Source organism: Emys orbicularis, chromosome 1, assembly GCF_028017835.1.
Source record: "Emys orbicularis isolate rEmyOrb1 chromosome 1, rEmyOrb1.hap1, whole genome shotgun sequence".
In the NCBI taxonomy this organism is placed as follows: Eukaryota; Metazoa; Chordata; order Testudines; family Emydidae; genus Emys; species Emys orbicularis.
In genome coordinates, this window is record NC_088683.1 from 209,408,901 (window position 1) to 209,430,869 (window position 21,969).

Here is a 21,969-nt window from a genome sequence, read left to right on the forward strand (position 1 = left end):
TGAACAGATATGTTTCTTTAGTTATACACAATGAAAACTCAGTCTTTCCTCATAGACATAGAGTCATAGACTTTAAGGTCAGAAGGGACCATTATGATCGTCTAGTCTGACCTCCTGCACAATGCAGGCCACAGAATCTCACCCACCCACTCCTGTAATAAACCCCTAACCTCTGTCTGAGCTATTGAAGTCCTCAAATCATGGTTTAAAGACTTCAAGGTGCAGAGAATCCTCCAGCAAGTGACCTGTGCCCCACGCTACAGAGGAAGGCGAAAAAACCCCAGGGCCTCTGCCAATCTGCCCTGGAGGAAAATTCCTTCCTGACCCCAAATATGGTGATCAGCTAAACCCTGAGCATGTGGGCAAGACTCACCAGCCAGACACCCAGGGAAGAATTCTCTGTAGTAACTCAGATCCCACCCTATCTAACATCCCATCACAGGCCATTGGGCATATTTACCGCTAATAGTCAAAGATAATTAATTGCCCAAATTAGGCTATCCCATCATACCATCCCCTCCATAAACTTATCAAGCTTAGTCTTGAAGCCAGATAATGTCTTTTGCCCCCACTGCTCCCCTTGGAAGGCTGTTCCAGAACTTCACTCCTCTGCTGGTTAGAAACCTTGTTCTAATTTCAAGTCTGAATTTCCTGATGTCCAGTTTATATCCATTTGTTCTTGTGTCCACATTGGTACTGAGCTTAAATCATTCCTCTCCCTCCCTGGTATTTATCTCTCTGATATATTTATAGAGAGCAATCATATCTCCCCTCAGCCTTCTTTTGGTTAGGCTAAACAAGCCACGTTCTTTGAGTCTCCTTTCATAAAACAGATTTTCCATTCCTCGGATCATCCTAGTTGCCCTTCTCTGTACCTTTTCCAGTTTGAATTCATCCTTCTTAAACATGGGAGGCCAGAACTGCACACAGTATTCCAGATGAGGTCTCACCAGTGCCTTGTATAACGGTGGCTTCAGTTAATTTAGAGCCAATCAGTGTGCATGATTAGCTCAAATTGTGCTTTTCAGTTTGCATTACCTTGGAGTTGTCTTTGCTGAATTTTTCTGTCATTGTCTTGTTCAGTATCCTCATCATCCACCGAAATCCACAGAAGGAGGCTATAGGGGAGGACAGCTCTGATAGGATTCCTTTTAGAGGTCCTCCTCAAATGTTCCATTTAGAGGAGATGGTGTTGGAGCCCTTCTCAGTGGAATGGGCTACAGATCTGCTTCCAAATATCTCTTCCTCCTCCCCTTCCACATAGGTGGGGGAGATGCAAATGTGGGGAGTCCTCTCTGTGTCAGAATCAGGCATGATGGGGTCATCCAGGCTATTATTAGGACCTTGTTAAGTTCCTCATGTTCTTCTGTAGTGTTGACTAATTTACATAACTTATCTGCAGATTTTGCCACCATACTGTTCACACTCATTTTCAGGTCCTTTAATAATGGTATGAAATTACATTAGTCTGAAAAAGATTCCTTTGGACAGACACCCTATTAACCTCTTTACACATTGAAAATTAATGATTTATTCCTATTTTCTGTTTTCTCTCTCTTGACTAGTTTCTTACTAAGAACAGAACATCATCTCTCATTCTGTGACTACATAGTTTCCATAGTAGCCTTCTGTGAGGGACTTAATATGAACTTTCAAAAGGATTTTACCAAATTATATCTTCTGATTCTCCTTTATCCATTTAATTTGACTTATTCAAATAATTATAGGAGATCAGAGAGGCACAATGTAAATTTATAGAGCCATGTTGGTTTGTCTCTGAAATCACCATAAGACATGAAATGTGAGTAGCCTACAACAGTAGGGAAAATGTACAGTTCTTCTCCTCACTGCATTTACAAGTGAAGACATCTACATGGTTTCCCCAAGCATAAACTATCAGATAAAACAGAAAGAGACACACCTGAAGATATGATGAAACTCTAAGAAAGCTGCTACTTTAGAATGTGGCCCTTCAGAATCATACAAATTTTAGTGAAACCTCCACTTTAACTGGTAAGATGAACACTGGTCATTACAAGACTGCTTAGTCCTTACAATCATGTGTCTCAGTACAGTAACAAAATATTTGCTTATAGCACGGGACCGCACATGGATCCCAAATTTAATTACCTTAATTGGAATCCATGGTAATGCAGTCCCTGCTATAACGCGGTCCCCGCGTTAACGCGGGACCGCGCATGGATCCAACACCCCGTGTTCTGGCGAGGGTCCGGTGTACAAGTTTGATTACTAAGTGCATTTGTTCCTTCTATTCCCACCTTCCCCTTTTTTATAACTTCTGTAGTGGAGAAGTCTGTAATATTTTGCCATTCCAAAAAACAGATACTGAATCTATAATTTTATGGAGATGGAGTAGCAGTTAACTGATACCCTTCAAGCTAAATATTCTCCTCTAGTAAATATATGGGACAGTGGAATTTGAATAGTAAACCCAAGACAAATGTAGCAAGAATTTTGAAATGTTCCTCATTCTTTCCATTCCATAATAAAATAGTGGAATGACACTAACCTAGTAGTCATTACTTAATAAATTTGGGTTAGAAAATATAAACCTCCAAGTATCTAAGGATTTGAAAAAACTTGTTGATCTAATTCCCAAGAAAATAAATGAAAATTTGGCTTATGAAACCCTCATTTAAATACTTTATAATTTCATTATCCTTTTGACCTTTCCTAACGTGTTATTTATAAAGTAGTATAAAATGTGAACCTTTTATTAGTCCTTGTTACATTAAAGGGTGGCGCCACACACAATATTTAGCACCACATTTAAGAAATTAAATAGCAAAAATCTATATTAAAATTAAAGTTGTTTCTTAGTGCTGTAAAAGTTTTCCAGAACATAAATACTCTCACCATCCTGAAGAGATTAGTCTTAGTAAGATCAGGTAAGCACAAGACATAGGAGAGCTGGATTTATTTTAAGGAGGGCAGAGAGGGAACATCTCTGAGGAAGCCAAGGAGGTTGTTCCAGGAGTAGCTGGCGGCAGTCTAGAAGGCAGAGATCTGAGAATGGAAGAAGGAGACGAAGGAAGGAGGAAGGCAAGTGGTCAGGGGGAGGAGGAAGAAAGCATAGGAAATTGAGGGTAGAAGAAGAAATGAGAGCAAAGATGTAAGTGAAAGACAGATTATGTAAACCCTTCTAGGTGATGAAAAGGAGCTTTAATTTTATACAGCAAGAGATGGGAAGGATGGAGGAATTAATAGGCTGCAGGTTTAAAACAAACAAAAGGAAGTACTACTTCACACAATGCAAAGTCAACCAGTGAAACTCATTGCCAGGGGATATTGTGAAGGCTAAAACTATAACTGGGTTCAAAAGAGAATTAGATAAGTTCATGGAGGACAGGTCTGCCAATGGCTATTAGCCAATAAGATCAGGGATGCAATCCCATGCTCTGGATCTCCTCAGCCTCTAATTGCCAGAAACGGGAGTGGATGACGGGATGGATCACTTGATATAAATATATTCTGTTCATTCCCTCTGAAGCATCTGGTATTGGCTACTATTGGAAGACAGGTTACTGGGCTAAATGGACCATTGGTCTGACCCAGTATGATCATTCTTATGTTCTTAAGAATAAAATATGGTAGTCAAATGGTATGTGAGAAAACTAACATTAGTAGCATATTGGAATGGTAAAAGGTAATTGAAAGTTATAAGAATAAATATAAGAGGATGATTGGGTGTAGACCTGTTTTGAGCAGTGGTCACAATGAGAAAAGGACAGATGTGGAAATATTAAAGAGGAAGAAACAACTGGAATTACAGGGAGTGGATACATGAAGAGGAGAGAGAAGGTAGATTTTGGAAGTATTGTAAAGTTGTCAGAGAAGGGAGAGGTTTTAGTAGAAAATCTTAAACCTGTTTTAATATGTCTTAAATTTGAGATGGCAGTTAAATATGCAAGAATAGATTCTTCTTCGAGTAATGTCCCTACCGGTGCTTCATCTTAGGTGTGTATGTGTCCCTGTACCTAGGATCTGAGATTTTTGGTAGCAGTGTCTGTTGGACTGCACATGAGCTCCTTCTCCCCGTCTCACATTGTGAGCAGCAGCTTCTATAGCGCTGTTTAGTCCAACTGCCATCAGTTCCTTTGCAACCTCCCTTGGCCAGAAATGGAGTCCTTGCAGAGCCCTTTCTAGGCAAGTGCCTTTAGTGCCCTTTATAATATGTTTTTTTTTTTTTTAAGATTTAGATCGTTAATAGTTGTTTCCATTTTCTTTCCCTTTTTCTCCTGGTTTAAAAAAATATTTTTTTTTCTTCTTCCTCGTTACCCTTTAGGTCAGATTGGTGTTTCCCTAAATTCTTCCCTTCACAGGAGTTATCCCAGGATACCCCGGGTTCAAAAGGTGCCTCTCCTGCTGGGAGGCCATCCCCATGAGCAATGGGCACTCCCTGTGCATTCGTTGCTTGGGAGAAGTGCACTTCCCACAAAAATGCATCCACTGTCTCAAGCTCAAAACTCGGGCCCGAAAAGCCCGTGAATTGAAGCTGAAACTTTTAATGATGGAGAATTTGCTGTGGCCAACCTCAGACCCCAGCCCTGGCATTTCTCCAGAGCAGAGATCACTGACATCTGCCGCCTCACACTCTCCACTATCCATGAAGAGAAAGGCAGCAGACTCTCACAAAGAGAGTAAGAAAAGGGCCATAAGTTTGCCTATCAAGGAACTATCCCAGAAAGAGTTCCCTGACAAGGTCGGTAGCCTCCACACTGTCAGGTACTACGCACAGTACCTTTGACTCCCCAGGACCTCCAGTACCAACACTGCCAATAAGTCCAAGGACCCCAAGAGGGCTGGACTAGACAAGACTGCACTATCAGGCGATAGAGGCAAAGAGAAGCCCAAAGACAACACACAGTACCGAGCGCTTTGGCACTGACAAGAACTTTGCCGCCATCTACCTCACAATCAACAGAGCGCATAGTCATCTTGGCACCGTCTGCGCCAACAGTATTGGCATTGATGCACATGTCTCCGATGGTACCGATGTTGATGCCGGTACTGCAGGAATTTAGATTCCCAAAAGACCTGGTCATCCGAAGAAGTGGGATGTAGCCCACGAAAGCTTATGCTCAAATAAATTTGTTAGTCTCTAAGGTGCCACAAGTACTCCTGTTCTTTTTGCGGATACAGATGAACACGGCTGCTACTCTGAAAACTGGTCATCTCTGAGACTCTGGAATCACCCCTGCTTCGCACTATGCTCACAGCGATACACACCTGTCCCGCCAGAGTGTAACAGGTACCACATTGTTCACCATCACCATCTGGGACTGCTTGCTCCTTCTCAAGTGAAGATGATGAAGTTCTGTATTCAGTGATATTGTGTACCTTCCTCCTCCTCCCCCCCCCCCCCACTATCATTGGACTACACAGTGTGACCCGCACACACACATACTAGATACCAGGAGACCAGGTGTGATTCAGGGCCTTGGTATGGGCACCCCATGGATGCCCCCCCATGCCTGTGCCATGCAATGGCCTTGCTGGGATTCATGGGTTGCTTTTACACAACAGTTTCCCAGAGGGAGAGTACTCAGAGGGAAAGACCTAGACACTCCCTATCCTCCTTGGTATCCAGATCTCAGCCTGAAGGACAATCTTTTGAGGAGCAGGAGAAAATAGAGCAAACTACACCTCCGACCAACATCTTGTTATCTTCACCAGACAAGACAATTATGCCACGCAGCGCTCCCCCCTCCCCCCCAACATCAGTAGATGACTTCAAACAATTTCAAGAGCTATTCCAAAAAATTGCAGACTCTCCAGATACCATTGGAGGAAGTGAGAGAATCACAGCACAAGTTGCTGGACATACTGCGAACCTCCACATCTGCCAAGATAGGAAATGCTATCAATGAAGCCCTTTTAGACCCAGCCAAGATTGTCTGGCAGACTCCAGCCACGATACCCCCCACATGTAAGAGGGCCAATAAAAAATATTATGTCCCCTTCAAGGATGTGGATTTCTTATTCATGCATCCCACACCAAATTCTCTGGTGGACAGTGCAGTGAATGAAAGGGGGAAGCAACATCACTCCAACATGACCCCCTACCAGTGGCAGATTATTGCACAGGCCCATGCCCAGGGGCCCCAACCAATTTGGGCACCCCCACAGGAGCTCCAGAACTCTGGCCCCGACCCATGCTCCTCCTCTCCCTTGGGGCCCTGACTGTCCTATCATCAGTAACAAAGCCAAATTTGAAGCCGCAGCCTTCCAACCAGGGGGACTGCTCTATAGTCACCTAAGGGGGAGCATCTATAGGGACACTCCTCAAAAAAGAAGAGAAGGTTACTCACCCTGTGCAATAACTGAGGTTCTTTGAGATGTGTGTCCCTGTGGGTTCTCCACTACTCACCCTACGCCCCGTTGCTTTGGAGTTCAAACATGGACTCTGCAGTAGAGAAGAACTGATAGCATTTGGACTGCACAGTGCTATATAGCCACCACTCAGGGTGTGGGATGGGGTGCATATGTGGTCCAATGGGCACTGCTACTGAAAATCTCCGATCCTAGGCGTAGGGACGCAGACGCATCTAAGGTGGAGCACCCATAGGGGGACACATCTCAAAGAACCTCAGTTACTGCACGGCGTGAGTAACCTTCTCTTCTTTGAGTAGTGTCCCTATAGGTGTTCCACCTTAGGTGGACTGGAGAGCAGTGCCTCCTTCCGTATGTTAGCTAGAAATATGAGGCCGGACTGAGTTGGAAGGTCACCAAAACAGCATTATGAGGTCACCAAAACGGCATTATGGCTCAATTTTTCCATCTATAAAATGGAGATAATACTTTCTTCTTCGAGTGCTGTCCCTGTGGATGCTCCACTTCAGGTGTCAGTGCATCCCGGCGCCGTTGATCAGACATTTTGAGGAGAAGTGTCCATTTGGGACACACATGTGCAGTAGTCATCTCATGGCACCGTTGGCGCCTCATCTAGTGCGCACACGACCTGACCCCCCCTCAGTTCCTTCTCCACCATCCTTGGCCTGAGACAGAGCTCCGTCGCAGTGTCCCAGCATCTCTCACAAACCTAGAGAAACATAATTAGAAATAGTTTTAGTTTTTTCCTAGTATAGTTAGTGTTTGGTTAGTCTTAGTCAGTTACTAAAAAAATCTCTGCGACTGGCTTCTGATCCAGGGCAACAGACTCTTTCCACAGGGGCTCCCCGGCTATATCCACCTCAACTAAGGACAACGCTCGTTCCCCTAAAAGATCAAGGAAAAGAGCCACGACTTCACCACAGAGAGAGCCGAATAAAAAGAAACTGTCTCCTGCTAGGTCACTATCTTTGGTGCCTACCACTCCACGGGTGAGTACTTTTGAGGCACAGTGCACCTCTGGCAAAGTCCGCACTGGGACTTCTGCCTAGCCCCATCGGAAGGACAAGGAGTCGAGGCATGTATCTAAGACTGCCTTCTCCTCTAAAGCACCGACCATACTGTTAAGAGACACGGCACCGAGGCCCTCACCAGTGACTATGCCTCCACCACTGGTGCCGGCGACCCCATTGGCACCGACGGACAGAGCCAAGATGACACCATCCATACTGAGCAAGTTGGGGCCACAAGTCATCGGCACCGTCCCCGGTACCATCTAAAACAATGACATTAGTACTGACAGTGCCAAAATCAACGGCACCACACCAATTAATACAAAAAAAAAGACCTTGTGGTCTCTTCAGTAGTGCAGTCACCACTCTTCAGCATCGATGGCTCACCTGAGCATACAGCATCAGACCAGCCTCGCCCACCCCCCCCATTATCGAGTGATGATGAGATGAACAGGAAAAGCATGCCTTCTCTTCACACCACTCTTCACCCACAGAACACAGACCACCCTGGGGACCCATTAAATCAAAGGCTCCCTATGGACAAGACATGCAACCTTGGTATGGTCAACCATGGATGTGCCCACCTATGCCCTTTCCTATGCAATGGCCAGCCTGGGACCTATAGGCAGCATACAGGGCTCATTACAACAGACCTTTAACCCCACCCAGAGGTAAAATAAGATCACCACCACCATCCTTCATACTGGAGACCTCGGAAGCCCAGGAGGAAACGGGATGAGAGGGAAGAGGGCACCGAGCAGGACATAGCATTACCTGTGCATAACTCTTCTTGGTCCCCACAGAAAGCCATAATGCCGCCACCTCCCACCACGGCTGATGATTTCAAACAGTTCCATGAACTGTTCAGAAGGGTAGCACAGAGTCAGGAGATCCCATTCAAGGAGGTGCAGGACACCCAGCACAAACTCCTCCAGATTCTCCAGACATCGTCTGACTTCTAAAATAGTGTTGCCCATAAATGACATCATCAGGGAACAGGCGGAAACCATTTGGCAAACACCAGCTACTGACCCACCAAAATGTAAGAAGCTAGATAGGAAGTATTACGTGCCCGCCAAGGTTATGGACTTCCTTTTTTTCTCACCCCCTACCCAATTCTGTAGTAGTAGAGGCCATAAACCAATGCGGCAAACCACAGTACAGGTCCACTCCACAGGACAAGGAGGGCAAGATATTCAACCTCTTTGGATGAAAGATCTATTCTTCGGGAACTCTACAATTCAGAGTTGCAAATTACAGCGCGCTCCTGGCCAAATATGACTATGATAATTATGGCAAACTGAATGAATTTATTAATGACCTCCCAGAGGAGAGGCATGCACAGTTCAAAGCCATACTAACAGAAGGACAGCTGGTCGCCAGAACGGCACTACAGGTGTCCCTTGACGTGGCAGACACGGCGGCGAGAACAACAGCCACAGCCATAGTAATGCACAGAGCATCATAGCTGCAATTCTCAGGAATTCTGAAAAATCACCAAGTAAAAGGGGAAGGTCTCCCATTCGACAGAGGAAAACTTTTTTCTGACAAAACCGATGAGATCCTCCACTCAATTAAAGATTCCCAGGCGACTCTCCATACTCTCAGGCTATATCACCTGCAATGATATGAAGATGTTACCAGGCATACCGACGCAGCAGAGACACCTTGTTCCAGCATCAGCAGCAACTACATTACGAACCCAAAAGGCACAGGCAAAGACCACAGAGATGTAAAGCATCTCAAACCCAATCCTTGACATCACAATCGACATCAACCAGATTTTCAAAATTATTGCTTGGTTGAGGGTCTGAACGACCTCCCTCACCAGATGGCGAAACTATCAACCAGGCCTTTGGCCACCGCTTACATCCTTTTTAACCATGTCTGGGTGTCAATAACTATGGACCAATGAGGTTTAGAGATCCCTTTTACCTTAGATGGAAGGTGTTATAGAAGTCTAGTGTTGTAATATCTAGGTACAAAATACGTTTCTTGTTTTGATTTTTATCCCAATATTAATGTGTGTAAGTTTTTGTTTATGGCAATATAGCAATATACCTTTGTCAAGAGAAATGTTATGTACGAAAGATTGTTATAATAGAAAAGTTTTATGAAGGACATTGTTAATATCTGACCCACCCACAGGGGTGCTGGAACTAGGGGTGTTGATGGTGTAGCAGCACCCCCTGGCTTGAAGTAGTAATAGTAGCCAAATACATGGTTTCTGCTTTCAGCAATCCCACTATAAAAATTTGTTCCAGCATCTCTGCCCACCCATATCTATATCGATTAATGAGAATGCAATGCAGTATTAATAGTTCTTGTATCTTCAGTGCTTGCTTTGGGGTTGTGTGGGGCGAGTATAAGGAGAGTTGCATTTTAAATGGAGATGGGCCAAGAATACAAAATCAGGCCTAGGCTTTCAGTTATTAAATGACAGAATCTTAAGATCTGCTCTTGTGAGGTTTTTGACTTGGAATGGTGTCTCTTCTGCCAAGATCAGGTGTTCTTATGAGGCTTCTACTATCTTGGACTGAAATATTGTAAAAATGCCTGTTCTCGTGAGATCTTTGCTGTCTCCAGACCAGAACCAGAAAATAGCCGCCTCCTCGTTTTTCATTAATACTGTAAACAAAGGTTTAAAGGATCTAGGAATATGAATCCAATCCTCTTTCTTCACAAAATTGAATGTCTTTCTAAAATTATGCTCTAGCTCACCCACAGGATAAAGGCTTGATTTAGGAATTGCTGGATGCTGTTCTATGGCCTGCACTATGCAGAAGATCAGATGATCATAATGGACCTTTCTGGCCTTAAAATCAGTGAAAATGTACAGTAGTGCCCAGAGGCCCCAATCAGGATCGGAGCTCAATTAGGTTCCATATAAACACATACAAAGGTTTGTTCCAAAGAGCTAAGACTAAGGTTAAGATTTTGTCATGGTTATTTTTAGTAAAAGTCACTGGCAATAAATAAAAATTCACAGGAGCCCGTGACCTGTCTGTGACTTTACTAAAAGTAACCAGGAGACAGGGCTGGCAGAGGGTGGGGTAGGTAAGGAAGAAGAATGACAGCTGGAGCCCCAATGGGGGGTACGGACTGACAGCACCAGCCCCACTGCCATGGGCGGGGGGCACGCACAACCCCGACTCCAGCTCCAGCTCCAGCCGCAGCTGCGGGGCAGGGGCACGCAGCCCCAGCTCCGGCCCTAGCAGCAGCCACAGTGCACAGCCCCAGCTCCGGCCTTGGCAGCAGCCAAAGTGCACAGCCCCGGTTCTGGCCCCAACCAAAGCCATGGGGCAGGAGTACACAGCCCCAGCGGGGAGAGAGGAGTGGACAGCAAGGGATGGCTCCGGCCATGGGAGGGTGGCAGCGGCGTATGGCCCAGGCCCCAAGCTGCGGGGCAGGGGTTTGTGCATGACTCCAGCTCAAGTCCTGGCCAAAGGGGTAGGGGATACACAGCCCCAGCTGAAGGCGCACAGTCCCGGCTCCAGCCTCAGCTACGGGGCAGGGCACACAGCCCTGGCCAAAGCCACAGTCCTGGCTTCGGTCCCTGACAGCTGAAGCCAAAGAAGTCATGGAGGTCTGGTAAAGTCATGGAATCCGTGACTGCCATGACCTCTGTGACTAACTAGTATCCTTAGCTATGACCTTCCTCTGTTCATGATATGAAAGCCCTTCAACAAAATGAAAATGGAGAATATTCTTCAAACTATCTGAAATGTTTTCTCAATGGAAAACTCCACTTGAGACTGTTTTTAATATCTAGAAAATAGAATACATCTGGAAAACAATGAGTAATTAGTCATCTTAATGGTCACATACTACAGTGATATGCAAGAGTGTGGGAAAGATTTGGCAACAACCAAAGCACTCCTGATGACTAGACACATTACAGAAGGAAAACATGTAGGGTTCAGAGCCTTAAATTGCCATAGCTCAATTAACTTAAATGTTTTGTTTGCAAGAGTGATGGCTGCCTAAAAAATGAATATAATTGCATTGTCAATTAAATAACTGATTCGCTTTGCTATTGCAGACAGAAATTTTGTCAACATTTTTTGCATTGTGTAGAATCCATTTTAAAAAAGATATTTTTGTAACTGACATCTTTTCCTCTTTTCTAGAATGTGTTCTCACTTGTGATGATTTGACATTATAAACCCTTCATTAACCATGATGGCAACACAGACATTAAGTATAGACAACTATCAAGATGGACAACAAGTAAGAGCATTTTTTCTCCTCTATGTATTGCATTACTATTAGCAAGTGAAAAATGACCTTTTTGTTTTAGGTTAGGCTCTATATGTGATGTGATATGATGTTGCATCTTTGAGCAGTGGTTCCTAAAAAGTCATGCCATTGATCCGCACTCTGAAGACCTGTTCTCCGTTATTGCTGTATGCCAGCTTGAGCAGTAGGTACAAGTCTTCCTGCCAGTAGATGGAGACAGTGTTAACTGTCAGAAGGAAAAATGAGTTGTTGCTTCCCCTACAAAGAGGCCTGGTTAGCTGAACAGTCAGTTATCTTTTATTTCCAAAAAGGCAATTCTCTACATTGCTATCTTCTGTTTGGAGTACCTCCTGCTTTTATTTTGGAGAGCTTTTTTTCCATAAACCCTTTTCTTTGATTGGTTTACTTAGTTTAGAATACTTATGTGCCTTGGTAAAGAGCTGGTTGCAGGGTGGATAAAAATCAATGATTTAAAAAAAAAATCCGATTTTTTATTTTATTTTTTTTTTTTATTTAAATTGGATTTTTTTTATTAGGTTTTTTTCCTCAAAAAGCATTTATCTAAAGATAGTTTTAATTAACATACATTATAGCTCAAAGATATCTCATCGTGGAATAGGGATTATAAATTCTAATTCTGTAGTATGAGACAATATATTCATGTAATGTTTAAGAAAAGTTTTGTAAATGAGTTCCAATAGTTCATGGATTAGGGACCCAATCCTATGGGGTTCCAGGGATTTTTGTATAGATTATTTAGGTTAATCTTTCTGTCTACCCAATGGGACTCAGTGCTCAGTTTAGAAGATACCATCAGTGATGCTTAGTTTTGCAGTTCTCAAACAGTGGATTTGTGTCTCCACTCCAGAGATAACATGCTTGTTAACAGCAAAAATGTTTTTAAATAAATACATAATATATAGAAGTGAGAAATAAGACATCAACCCTATTGTTCCGCTGCAAATTTGTGTACACAGAGTCAATCCCTTACATCTCTCTAAAAGTGCAAAGTTTCAAAAAGTTCAATGAATAGAAGATCGTTGTGGGCGGAATAGATCTGGACAAGGAGAAGAAGTCTGGAGATAAATGTGAGACAGGAGGGACAGGCAGTAGAAACAAAAGTGAAACTGTTTGAGCAGCATATTCCAGAAGTCTTGAGGTCTTTCTGAGTGTAGCCTTCATTGATTTGAGATCTGCCATACCATTCTCTCACTAGAAGGGAAAACCTATAATGGCAGCAGGCCATAAGAGATCCAGTTTGGGAATATTTTAATGAAGTTCCTTTACCTGTGGGTAAGACAGGCATGCTTGCAAAATGCAAACAGTGCAACAAAGAAATGCAAGGCCTGGTTGCCTGAATGAAACAACATCATGAGAAGTGTTCCTTCTCAGGAGGAAGCTGCGTTGAAGATGATCAAAGGAACATGTCTGAACATGCAGGATCTTCAGGTTGGTAAACTTTTTTTATTTCATACTTCTTTCTTAAGGACTGCCTATCTTCCTTCTGGACTATTCTTGAATTCTCATGTTCGAGCAAAAAATATAGTTGTTACTCTCTGCTACTATCATTTTAGATGCAGTTGTGATCAAATAAATAGCTGAAATAGGCTGATCTTCCTTTTACAATTTCACCTTTAAAGTAGTACTGAGTGTCAGTGCATGCAATGAATAATACACCTCTACCTCGATATAACGCTGTCCTCGGGAGCCAAAAAATCTTACCGCATTATAGGTGAAACCACGTTATATTGAACTTGCTTTGATCCACCGGAGTGCGCAGCCCCGCGCCGCCCCCCGGAGCACTGCTTTACCGCATTATATCCGAATTCGTGATATATCGGGTAGCGTTATATCGAGGTAGAGATGTACTAAATGAGCAGTATGCTGGTAATAATTAAATAATGGCATTGACTTATTTTGTTTAGGAGAATCCATCCTCAACATACAGGATTCTGAAGACTACCCACCTTCAAGATCACCATCATTTTCTATAGTTTCAGAGTTATCTGCCAATGATAGTGTAGTCACATCATGTATGTCACATAGCCACAGTATATCACCTGTAGCAAAAAGAAAAAAAAAAATCTCCATCATCCAGAAACAGCCATAGATAAGTTTGTGATAAGAACCAGCAGATTACAAAAAGACGTAATTGATGAAAAAATTGCCCGGTTTGTTTATGCAACAAACTCTCCTTTCCATATGATTGAGAACCCACACTTCATTAACATGGTTCAGTCCTTAAAACCAGGATACAGTCCACCAACAGAGCAGATGTCACAGGCAAATTGTTGGATAAAAAGTGTATGAAAGAGAAATTGAGCAGTGTGCAAAAGGTCTAGAGGGTAAAATTGTTAACCTGAGTCTTGATGGGTGGAGCAATGTCCACAATTATCCTGCTGTATGTGCTTGTGTGACAACAGAAGAAGGGTATGTCTTCCTTACCGAAACAATTGATACATCAGGAAATGCACACACAGTAAAAGCTATAACAAACTGAAAAAAAATTCAAATGTCTAGTATGCAGCTTGGTCACAGACAATGCTGCAAATGTATCCAAGATGAGAAGAAATGATTTAGAAGAGAGTGAAGAGAGTCCCAAGCTAATAACATACAGCTGCAGTGCTCATTTGATGCACCTCCTAGCCAAAGACTTCAGTGTTCCAGAAATAAAGGCTAATGTTGTTGAAATTGCAAAATACTTCCATAACAGCCACTTTGCAGCAGCTGCTCTGAAAAACGTGGGAGGAACCACGCTAACTCTCCCACAAGAAGTGCGATGGAACTCAGTAGTGGACTGTTTTGAGCACTATATCAAGAACTGGCCTAATCTGATGACAGTTTGTGAATAAAATTGGGAAAAAATAGATGGCACTGTCACAGCCAAAGTTCTCAACATTGGGCTTAAGAGAAATGTTGAACATATGCTGAGTACCCTGAAGTCTATTTCTGTAGCCTTGAACAAAATGCAGGGAAATAGCTGTTTTATTGCTGACGCTGTTGAAATTTGGAAGGAACTGAGTGAGATCTTAAAAAGAAAAATATGCAATAACAGAGTTAAATTACAAGCATTAAAAAACGAATGGGACAAGCACTATTTACAGCTCATTTTCTTGCAAATATTCTCAATACTCAGTACCAGGATCAAACCTTAACTGCTGAAGAAGAGGAGTTGGCTATAACGTGGACATCCAGCAATCATCCCTCCATAATGCCAACTATAATACCCTTCAGACAGGGCCGGCTCCAGGCACCAGCGAAGGAAGCAGGTGCTTGGGGCAGCCAATAGAAAGGGGCAGCATGTCCGGGTCTTCGGCGGCCATTTGGCGGCGGGGCCCTCAGTCCCTCTCTTCCTCTTTGAGCTACTGCCGAAGTGCCGCCAAAGAGGAAGAGAGGGAGTGAAGGGCCCGCCGCTGAAGTGCCGCCGATTGGCTTTATCTTTTTTTTTTTTTTTTTTTTTTTTGCTTCGCCGCTTGGGGCGGCAAGAAAGCTGGAGCCGGCCCTGCCTTCAGAGCTAAGGGTGAACCATTCAAGAAATATGTTTGCTGCTGATGTTTTAAAGAAAGTCACACCAGTGAACTGGTGGAAGTCACTTAAGCACTTGGATTCAGAGACTATTGAAGTGAATATCTCACTTTTAACAGCAGTAGCTTCTTCTGCCAGTGTAGAAAGAATATTTTCTTCCTCTGGACTAATTCATTCCAAATTGAGAAATCGTTTGGGACCTGAAAAAAGCTTGTTTTTATTGTCCAGATAACGAACAAATAGGAAAATGAAGGTGAAGACAACTGAGTTAGCTGCAGAAGCCAATATTTTAAATTTCTCATGTTGACCTGGCTGACATAGTCTATTTTAATTTTTGTTTTTTGTTTTTTCAATAAAACAATTTTAACAAAAACAAAACTGATTTTAAAAAACTTGAATGTTTAACTAAATTCAAAATTCATATGCTTGTTTTGTTAAAATATTATGTTTCCTGTTGAAGAAAAAAATCCAGAATACATAACATTGTTGTTTTTAGTTAAATACAATTTTTTAAAATGTCTGTCTGGTGATGTTCTCCTCCTAGTACAGCAGGGCAAGAAAATCCTCCAAATATTAAAGATTAACCTGTTGAATTGGAGATAGTTCACCTCCCAGTGACTTCATAAATATCTGCTTCAATTACCTTTGATAAATGAAATAACCAAACAATCATTCCTTTTCTGATATAGCTGTAAAACGAATCTGAAAAGTTTTCAAAATAAATCACTTAAATGTATAGTGTGTACGTTCTAAAAATGAAACCTACATCTTTCTCTGAGTTGTGAAGAATATGTATTAAGGTTATAACAACCAACAAGAATTGGGGAATTCTACGGCCAAAAAATTAAAAATTCTGCGCCATAAATTAAAAATTCTGTATACAATAGTTTAAAATTTGGCAAAAGTCTGCATATTTTATTTGTCAAAATAACACAATATAATCATGCCAGTTTCAATTATTTTGGTAATTTATTTAAAAAAAAAACCTGTCAGCAAGTATGTAATTTGAGTAATACTTTATTTAAACTACAATACAGAAATGTATTTCCTGCACCCCTCAGAAGCAGTGTAAAGACTTGGGGAAGTCATAAGAACGGCCGTACCGGGTCAGACCAAAGGTCCATCTAGCTCAGTATCCTGTCTACCGACCGTGGCCAATGCCAGGTGCCCCAGAGGGAGTGGACTGAACAGGCAATGATCAAGTGATCTCTCTCCTGCCATCCATCTCCATCTTCTGACAAACAGAGGCTAGGGACACCATTTCTTACCCATCGTGGCTAATAGCCATTAATGGACTTAACCGCCATGAATTTATCCAGTTCTCTTTTAAACGCTGTTATGGTCCTAGCCTTCACAACTTCCTCAGGTAAGGAGTTCCACAAGTTGACTGTGCGCTGCGTGAAGAAGAACTTCCTTGTATTTGTTTTAAACCTGCTGCCTAGTAATTTCATTTGGTGACCCCTAGTTCTTGTATTATGGGAATAAGTAAATAACTTTTCCTTATCCACTTTCTCCACATCACTCATGATTTTATATACCTCTATCATATTCCCCCTTAGTCTCCTCTTTTCCAAGCTGAAGAGTCCTAGCCTCTTTAATCTCTCCTCATATGGGACCCGTTCCAAACCCCTAATCATTTTAGTTGCCCTTTTCTGAACCTTTTCTAGTGCCAGTATATCTTTTTTGAGATGAGGAGACCACATCTGTACGCAGTATTCGAGATGTGGGCGTACCATCGATTTATATAAGGGCAATAATATATTTTCAGTCTTATTCTCTATCCCCTTTTTAATGATTCCTAACATCCTGTTTGCTTTTTGGATCGCCTCTGCACACTGTGTGGACATCTTCAGAGAACTATCCACGATCTTTTTCCTGATTAGTTGTAGCTAAATTAGCCCCCATCATATTGTATATGTAGTTGGGGTTATTTTTTCCAATGTGCATTACTTTACATTTATCCACATTAAATTTCATTTGCCATTTTGTTGCCCAATCACTTAGTTTTGTGAGATCTTTTTGAAGTTCGTCACAGTCTGCTTTGGTCTTAACTATCTTGAGCAGTTTAGTATCATCTGCAAACTTTGCCACCTCACTGTTTACCCCTTTCTCCAGATCATTTATGAATAAGTTGAATAGGATTGGTCCGAGGACTGACCCTTGGGGAACACCACTAGTTACCCCTCTCCATTCTGAGAATTTACCATTAATTCCTACTCTTTGTTCCCAGTCTTTTAACCAGTTCTCAATCCATGAAAGGACCTTCCCTTTTATCCCATGACAGCTTAATTTACATAAGAGCCTTTGGTGAGGGACCTTGTCAAAGGCTTTCTGGAAATCTAAGTACACTATGTTCACTATGTTCACTGGATCCCCCTTGTCCACATGTTTGTTGACCCCTTCAAAGAACTCTAATAGATTAGTAAGACACGATTTCCCTTTCCAGAAACCATGTTGTCTATTGCTCAACAGTTTGTTTTTCTACATGTCTGACAATTTTATTCTTAACTATTGTTTTGACTAATTTGCCCGGTACCGACGTTAGACTTACCGGTCTGTAATTGCCGGGATCACCTCTAGAGCCCTTTTTAAATATTGGTGTTACATTAGCTAACTTCTAGTCATTGGGTACAGAAGCCGATTTAAAGGACAGGTTACAAACCTTAGTTAATAGTTCCGCAACTTCACATTTGAGTTCTTTCAGAACTCTTGGGTGAATGCCATCTGGTCCCGGTGACTTGTTAATGCTAAGTTTATCAATTAATTCCAAAACCTCCTTTAGTGACTTCAATCTGTGACAGTTCCTCAGATTTGTCACCTACAAAAGCTGGCTCAGGTTTGGGAATCTCCCTAACATCCTCCGCCATGAAGACTGAAGCAAAGAATCCATTTAGTTTCTCCGCAATGACTTTATCGTCTTTAAGCGCTTGTTTTGTATCTCGATCATCAAGGGGCCCCACTGGTTGTTTAGCAGGCTTCCTGCTTCTGATGTACTTAAAAAACATTTTATTACCTTTGGAGTTTTTGGCTAGTCGTTCTTCAAACTCCTCTTTGGCTTTTCTTATTACATTCTTGCACTTAATTTGGCAGTGTTTATGCTCCTTTCTATTTGCCTCAATAGGATTTGACTTCCACTTTTTAAAGGAAGTCTTTTTTTATCTCTCACTGCTTCTTTTACATGGTTGTTAAGCCACGGTGGCTCTTTTTTAGTTCTTTTACTGTGTTTCTTAATTTGGGGTATACATTGAAGGGTAATGGAGGAGTTGAGGGAGAGGAAAGTAATTGCTGGGCGGGAGCCTGCGTGTGAACTTGGATGGTTGTTGGGTGTGGGTGGGAGAAGTATGGAACAGTTTTTTTGGGGGTGGGGTGGAAGGGTTGTTAGGGAGTCTCCGCTGTGCAGACCCTCACTGATCCCTAGCCTTTTTAATTCAATTAGGCACATCTGCCCCTGTCCCCATGTGTCCCTGAACTCCCACTCAGCCAGCCACCTCTCCCACCGTGAGCCTACACCCTTCTGTCCCCCCACTAGCCCTTCTGAACCCCAGTCTGTAATTCCCCAGCAGCTCCATATGTTCCACCCTGTCCGTCCCCCCATATCCCATGCCTCCTGACCTAGCCCCACAGGCAGGGCGCTGTGAGGACCAGAGCCTTTTCTCTTCCCTACCTGCAGCTGGGGCTGCTCCCACCCAGGAGCATCTGCTCTCTGTTCTGGCGCCACAGCAGCCCCTGGTGGGCAAAAGGCATAACTGCAGCACTTCTTGGCAGAATGTATTTTGTGCTGAGAAAAGAAAATTCTGCACTGCACATGATTTCTGTGCATGTGCAGTAGCACAGAATTCCCTCCGGAGCAGAGCGGTGGTTCTTTTTTGTTTTGTTTTGTTTTGTTTTGCACCTCAGGAGCACTCTGCCACAAAGTAGTCTTCTGGTTTTGGTGTGTCTTGGCTTCTGTCATCAGCAGGAAACAGCTGAAAGAAAGTAGCCCCCAGTTTTAGGTAACTTGTTTTTAATTTCCAGTGACTCAAGGTGAAGACCCCTCCACCTACAGACTCTGCAAAAATATGGCCCGATCTTTATGATTATATGCATGAGTCTGTTTTCCCATTGCCCATCCTTCCTTTCGTTAGCCAAAAAATAAGTCCATCGGTTATGTCTTTCTCCAGGCATAGTGGCTTCAAAATCATCTAAGCCTTCCAAGAGAACTTCTCAAGGGTCAGGAAGTTCTGTCATTTTCTCAAAATTTCCTGTTGAGCTAGAAGAGGGCTCAGCCGTGTCAGACAACAAAGTACAAACAGCCTATGCAAGACTTACTTCAGGATAGTGTCTTAAATTCCTTTTGTTCGTTGTGTGTGGAATTAGGTGCAGCTTTGTCTTTAGATGACGTCTGTATTGGTTACTCTAATAATTACTAAGGGCCTGACTCTTCCTTCAAAGGATTGCTCCTTTGGTGACAACTCTTCTGAGGGTGGGTCCTTCTGTGGTTTTTAATTTTCTTTCTGAGGCCTTGATCCTAGTGTGGTGGTGGTGCTTAAGACACAAACTGCCATGGTTCAAGCAGAAAAAGAATCTTCCTATGCCACTGGTTCAGTGCCCCCAGGCGGATGTGACTAATGCTCAAGCGGGAAGAAAAATGCAATCCTTTTTGAAGGGAAGATTGGATTCCATGGTAGGTAAGTTCTTCAAGTGGGATGATCTTTCTGTCCCCGTTAAGCGGGCTCTTAATCTAAAGATACCTTGCTGTAGGTGAAGAAGAATGGAAGTTCCATTTTAGAAAGCCATCAAAGTCTCGAAGGCATTCCCAGTCCATTGATGCCATTCAGGATGTGCTATATGTGCAGATTGAATTGCCCTACTGTAACTCTAACAATGTTCTTGTGGAGCTATAATATACCCCATATGATCATGGAATAACATAAAACTACCCAAAGATTACAGGATTCTATATCCTGTTAGTAATGTTTAAATCATGACTCTTTAGGTTTATCTTTTAAGGTGCTTTGGTGCTTTGCTGTTTTGCATCTTTTTCTTGCCTCTTAATATTGCAGCTTTTACTTGTGCCCTGCACTCCCACACAAACTAGCTGTTCAGACTGATAGTCTCTCTCTAACACACACTATTGGATGCCTTTTTAGGCTGGTATCTTTCACCTAACTTGATTTTAATTTGTTGTTGTTCTGTTTTAAGCTGATTAAGTTTGTTCTGCATGGATGTGAAGATGAGCTCATTTAGTTGAACTGGCAAACTTGTTAAAATATTTTTAATGGCAGTTACTTTGCTCCATTCTGCTGAAAAACTAGTAAATATTGCTCTTTAAATACAACTACTGTTATTTTCTGTTGCTTTTTACATTGAGTAGGTATTCCTATATTATTTAATGTCATCTGTATATGTAAAAGTTTAGAGGTAAATTGTAAGGCGAAATTGCATTCCTGATTTGTGAAAGACTGCAACAAATGCTATATTTCAGTTCTGTATAACAAAGTGTGAATTTTAATGGATGGAGAAACTAGCTCCAGAGTCCCTATTTGCATCAGTGTCTCTGTGGAAAGGGAGAAGGAAATCAATAGGAGGGTAACGTTTTTATTGTGGTTTCACCACAAAGGCTGTTAATCCAGCCTTTTCATAAACTCGTTTTTGGAGCAATATATGTCTAACCTATTCCAAAAATAGTGGTTTGTGAGACACAAAATGCTTTAGCAGTTCACTAATATCAATCATTCCAATTTTAAAGCTGAGTGCTGAAACTTGAAATGACCTTTACACTATCCAACAAAAAGTGTCAAGGATTAAATGAGTTTCTTGTTACTGCTTATGCTTTTTGTATAATTGCCAAATCATACCAACCTTCTGGCAATTTACTAGCTTTTTGCATTGCTATTTACTTAGAAAACAGTGTACTAACTAATAAATCTTTGTACTTGGTGACGTAAAATAACTTATCCTCCTTTTTCTACAGATGCAAGTAGTAACCGAGTTAAAAACGGAACAAGACCCAAACTGCTCTGAAACTAATGCAGAAGGAGTGAGTCCTGCCCCTGTAGAATCTCAGACGCCAATGGATGCAGACAAGCAGGCCATTTACAGGTAGTATTATGGACTTTGGTTGTGTCTTTGAAGGGTAAAAAGTATAGTTTTAGGTGTTTTTTCTTTTCTTTTTTTTCTTTTAACTAGGCAGATTAAAACCAGATGAGCTGTAGTTTGCAAGTAAACAATGAGTAAGTTCAAATAAAATGGTTTCATTTTCAGACTCTTTACTTAAGGCAAAAAATTTCCCCAAATTTAGGATTCTGTTGCATGATCTTGAAGACTATTATGAAGTGCAGATATGTCAGTTATTAAAAACAGATATTGCTATAGCTGTAATGGGCATCAAGCTTTAAGTTAGCAATAGTATTTTGTTTAGGCTATTGAGGAATAGTGACTTTAACTCATACTGTCCCATTATATTTTATATGTTAGAATTAGCTTCAATAGTATCTGAGGCCTTTCCTCATTTATTTTATTTTTGTGATCAACCAAACCTGTACCACTTTGTCTTTAGGTTAAAAATAAATAAATAAATAAAAATGTGCCTTTTCTCACAACTCTATAATACAAAAATACTTATCTTAGCACTTTTCATTTGACGATATTAATCAGTATGTATAAACTGCAAAGTGAGGGTGTAATTGTAGCACAGATAGGCATACCTGTGTTAGCTTTAATCTAGCTAGTGTGGGTAACAATAGCAGTGTACACATACTGGCGAGGACTTTAGTATGTGCTATTAACCAGAGTACAAGCCCTCCATGGACCCTAGGCATGTACTGTACTTTGGTTGGTAGCCCATTCTGAAACCTGTGCT

General features: G+C 42.0%; 1 protein-coding gene across 4 annotated transcripts in view; it reads left to right on the forward strand.

The window, feature by feature from the left end:
• The window catches only part of PKNOX1 (PBX/knotted 1 homeobox 1), a 64,396-nt gene that overhangs the window by 17,147 nt on the left and 25,280 nt on the right, over positions 1-21,969 (forward strand). For all 4 annotated transcript variants that reach the window (XM_065399754.1, XM_065399674.1, XM_065399906.1 and 1 more), the window contains 2 exons: positions 11,495-11,594; positions 21,082-21,209. In XM_065399754.1, coding sequence (XP_065255826.1) covers positions 11,544-11,594; positions 21,082-21,209 — 179 coding nt within the window. In that variant the 5' untranslated portion in view covers positions 11,495-11,543. The remainder of the gene's footprint in view (positions 1-11,494; positions 11,595-21,081; positions 21,210-21,969) is intronic.